The sequence below is a fragment of the Salvelinus sp. IW2-2015 genome, unplaced genomic scaffold (assembly GCF_002910315.2).
Source record: "Salvelinus sp. IW2-2015 unplaced genomic scaffold, ASM291031v2 Un_scaffold19, whole genome shotgun sequence".
Classification (NCBI taxonomy): domain Eukaryota; kingdom Metazoa; phylum Chordata; class Actinopteri; order Salmoniformes; family Salmonidae; genus Salvelinus; species Salvelinus sp. IW2-2015.
Window position 1 is genome coordinate 811,790 of NW_019942505.1, and position 4,226 is coordinate 816,015.

At 44.5% G+C, this 4,226-nt stretch overlaps 1 protein-coding gene across 1 annotated transcript in view; it reads left to right on the plus strand.

Moving 5' to 3' along the window:
* The window catches only part of LOC112067766 (HYLS1 centriolar and ciliogenesis associated), an 11,857-nt gene extending 7,724 nt beyond the window's left edge, over positions 1 to 4,133 (plus strand). Inside the window, exons 7-12 of the mRNA XM_070437979.1 lie at positions 1,820 to 1,977; positions 2,383 to 2,428; positions 2,532 to 2,595; positions 2,701 to 2,782; positions 2,930 to 2,956; positions 3,901 to 4,133. Coding sequence (XP_070294080.1) covers positions 1,820 to 1,977; positions 2,383 to 2,428; positions 2,532 to 2,595; positions 2,701 to 2,782; positions 2,930 to 2,956; positions 3,901 to 4,032 — 509 coding nt within the window. The 3' untranslated portion in view covers positions 4,033 to 4,133. The remainder of the gene's footprint in view (positions 1 to 1,819; positions 1,978 to 2,382; positions 2,429 to 2,531; positions 2,596 to 2,700; positions 2,783 to 2,929; positions 2,957 to 3,900) is intronic.
* Positions 4,134 to 4,226: the final 93 nt, after the last annotated feature.

The following is a 4,226-nucleotide window of genomic DNA, read 5'->3' on the forward strand; positions in this document are numbered from 1 at the left end:
CTGGAGATGCTTAATGAGTCTGGAACGAGAGTTTACAGTCTAGCCAGACACCTAAGTATTTGTAGTTGTCCCCATATTCTAAGTTGGAACCGTCCAGAGTAGTGATGCAAGTTGGGGGTGCGGGCAGCGATCGGTTGAAGAGCATGCATTTAGTTTTACTAGCGTTTAAGAGCAGTTGGAGGCCACGGAAGGAGTGTTGTATGGCATTGAAGCCCGTTTGGAGGTTTGTTAACACAGTGTCCAAAGAAGGGCCAGATGTATACAGAATGGTGTCGGCTGCGTAGAGGTGGATCAAGGAATCACCCGCAGCAAGAGCGACATCATTGATATATATATACAGAGAAAAGAGTCGGCCCGAGAATTGAACCCTGTGGCACCCCCATAGAGACTGCCAGAGGTCCGGACAACAGGCCCTCTGATTTGACACACTGAACTCTATCTGGGAAGTAGTTAGTGATCCAAGTCTGCCGATAAGAATACGGTGATTGACAGAGTTGAAAGCCTTAGCCAGGTCGATGAAGACGGCTGCACAGTACTGTCTTTTATCGATGGYGGTTATGATATCGTTTAGTACCTTGAGCGTGGCTGAGGTGCACCCATGACCAGCTCGGAAACTGGATTTCACAGCGGAGAAGGTATGGTGGGATTCGAAATGGTCAGTGATCTGTTTAACTTGGCTTTCGAAGACTTTGGAAAGGCAGGATGGATATAGTCTGTAACCGGTTGGGTCTAGAGTGTCACCCCCTTTGAAGAGGGGGATGACCGCGGCTGCTTTACAATCTTTGGGGATCTCAGACGATACGAGAGGTTGTACAGGCTAGTAATAGGGGTWGCAACAATTGCGGTGGATAATTTTAGAAAGAGAGGGTCCAGATTGTCTAGCCCAGCTGATTTGTACGGGTCCAGGTTTTGCAGCTCTTTCAGAACATCTGCTATCTGGATTTGGGTGAAGGAGAAGCTGGGGAGGCTTGGGAAAGTAGCTGCGGGGAGTGCGGAGCTGTTGGCTGGGATTGGGGGAGCCAGGAGAAATGCATGGCCAGCCATAGAGAGATGCTTATTGAAATTCTCGATTATCGTTGATGTTATCGGTGTGACAGTGGTGTTCTAGCATCAGTGCAGTGGGCAGCTGGGAGGAGGTGCTCTTATTCTCCATGGACTTTACAATGTCCCAGAACTTTTTGGAGTTAGAGCTACAGGATGCAAATTTCTGTTTGAAAAAGCTAGCCTTTACTTTCCTAACTGAGTGTATTGGTTCCTGACTTCCCTGAAAAATTGCATATCGCGGGGACTATACGATGCTAGTACAGTACGCCACAGGATGTTTTTGTGCTGGTCGGGGGTAATCAGGTCTGGAGTGAACCAAGGGCTATATCTGTTCTTAGTTCTACATTTTTTTGAAAGGGGCATGCTTATTTAAGATGGTGAGGAAAGCACTTTTAAAGAACAACTAGGCATCCTCTACTGACGGGATGAGGTCAATATTCTTCCAGGATACCYGGGCCAGGTCGATTTAGAAAGGCCTGTTCCTGCTTGTGCATTTTAGCAGTAGGCCTATGGTCTCATGAGTCTTATCAAGTACCCCCTGTGGATATGCCAAGTACCCCCAGGGGGTCCTAGTACCCCTGGTTGGGAACCACTGATACAGTGCATAGTACTAATCCCTCTTGCATCACTTGTATAACTAAAATGTGAGATGTACTGGGCCTGTCCGGCTCAGTGATCATGCAACACCTGCCAAGCCCTTACTAGCATTGCTTATGGCCTTACACAGTGGTAACTAAGGCTAACGTGTTGTGTCCCCATTATGTCTCCCTTTCAGGTGCAGTGAGTGGGCTGGGGGAGCRTCTGGGAGGGGTTCATGTGTCCATGTCCACCCATCAGGAGTTGGAGCTGGAGAGTGATGAAGCAGGCAGTCTGAGTGACAGGTCGGAGTCGGACCGTCTCCCAAGTGCCTTCAAAGCCTACATCCGAGGCATGGTGGGTACTCTTGTCTTTTGAGAGCTAACATCGGTTTTGTTTATTAATCTCAGATTAAACATGGGTACATTTACATTTGTCATTTAGTAGACGCTCTTATCCAGAGCGACTTAAGTTAGTACCTTCATCTTAAGATAGCTAGGTGGGACAACCACATATCACAGTCATAGTAACATTTTTCTCAAATTAGGTTATCAGCAAAGTTAGCTAGTAAGAGGGGAATTGTTAGTTCACGAAAGGGGGGTGGTGCTGTGGGATTATTTAGGATACTCTTTGAAGAGGTAGAGTTTTAGATGTTTTCGTTATAAATTATTTATCCTCAAGTCCAGGATCTTTTTTGACAATCGTTCCAAACATATACATGTATGTTTGTTGAAAACAAATGTCGTTTTAAATCTCTTACAGGCCAGATCTGGGAGTGAGATTGACATCAGACCCCAGCCCAAGTCGTGTAAGTACCCACATTGCTGTTACACATGTCATCGTGCTCACTGCAATCTGTCCTGTTACAATGTGCCCCAATTAAACGKAGTCACTCATGTCTGCTCTTGCAGTTATCCGCCCAGTAATGGATCATCCTCACACCAGAAATCTGAAGAAGACTGACCCAGTGGCAAAGTAAGAGGATAATTCTCGAAATGTCTAAATAATCAGTAGACATCTTTTGAAAGATTACTGCTGTGGATCTGTGCTACATTTCATATTGTTCCTAATCTTCCAAAGGTATTTCCAGTACAAGCAGGACTGGGAAATGTTCAAGGCGCCAGGAGAGAAGGATAGAAAAGCACTGCACTGGGAAATCAGGGTATAAACACCTTCTCCATAACAAACTCAGTTGGCTTACATACTTACATATTTCAAGACCACTTTTTTGCATGTAGTGGACAAATCATGATTAATTGTAATGATGCATGAACATAATGTCTGAATTAATCACTCTTTGTATTTTCAGGAACAGCTCGCGTACCAACCTCTACCAGTGAGTATGCTTMATTTATAACAGAATTTTATAATCTTGTAACCATCCTGTCATTCATTATTTCAGGTCAGAAATTTCCTTAAAGGGATTTCCCCCCCCAAAAAGAATGTCATTAGTCCATGCCATGTTTGACACAGTCCYGCATAAATTATGCATGTCAACGTTCAATATTTCCAAGATAAATTGCTTTCAGCATCCTGATGCCCAAAGTGTGTTAAGACACATTTCTGTGGACTGTAAGGCAAATGSACAAAGTAGTGGTTTGATTCCTTTCTCTCCCCTAATTTAGACAGATCTGAGTTTCTTATTCAATGTTGTTMTGAGGGCATAACCACATTTTAAGTTTTAGTCTAGTAATCCAAGTTGATAGAGAATGTAYAATACGGGACTCACATTCAMACCAGGGACCTGCTGCATGGCAACCCATGTTACGCTCTCTGCCACTTGGAGCAATGCACCAGGCATGCCTTTTCACTATTAATGGCTGTAAGCCCAACCCACTGATCTTTAAACACGAGAGTTAGAAAACAAAATCAGCATCAGGTGTTGAACCTGGGACCTGTTGTTTTATACCCGCTAGCCAACCTGCCTCCCTAACCTGGCTCCTCTTATTTGACTCAAACCTGTCACTGGGTCGCAAGCCACGCCCACTAATCACATTCCTAAATGGCTGATTAGACATGGTTGGACAGGTGAACGCAAGGACTCCACCTTTCCAGTCATTACAAATGAGTGATTACTTCAAGGAAGGGTCCACTTTTAAAGAATTCGAAAAGGAATAAGTAAAACACTGAGGATGCACTGAGCTGTGCTGAATTGCTCCCTGGAAACCACAGACATGGCCTAACGGAAAATATATAAACAATGTTTTTCTGGGGGGGGTAAATACCTAGCGATGACTGAAAACATTGACATCTTGTAATGTCGTCCCCCCCCTCCCCCAGCCGAAGCCTCGAAGAGTATTTGTGCCCAACACCTACGTGGTGCCTACAGAGAAGAAACGCTCCGCCCTGAGATGGGAAATACGACATGACTTGGCCAATGGACTCCTACCGCCAATCAACTATCGACTCTAGGCCTTATGTACTTTACGCCTAAAATAGGCTCTTTTAATCACCAGTTTGCATATCTTATCATTGACATTTATTTATTCAAAAGTTTTTATTGAACATATTAAAAGGCATGACAAACATTTGGATCATTGAATATGTTACATGACGTTATTACTTCACCCAGTGCCTTCAAGGCAGGTCAGTGTAGGGGAGTTTGA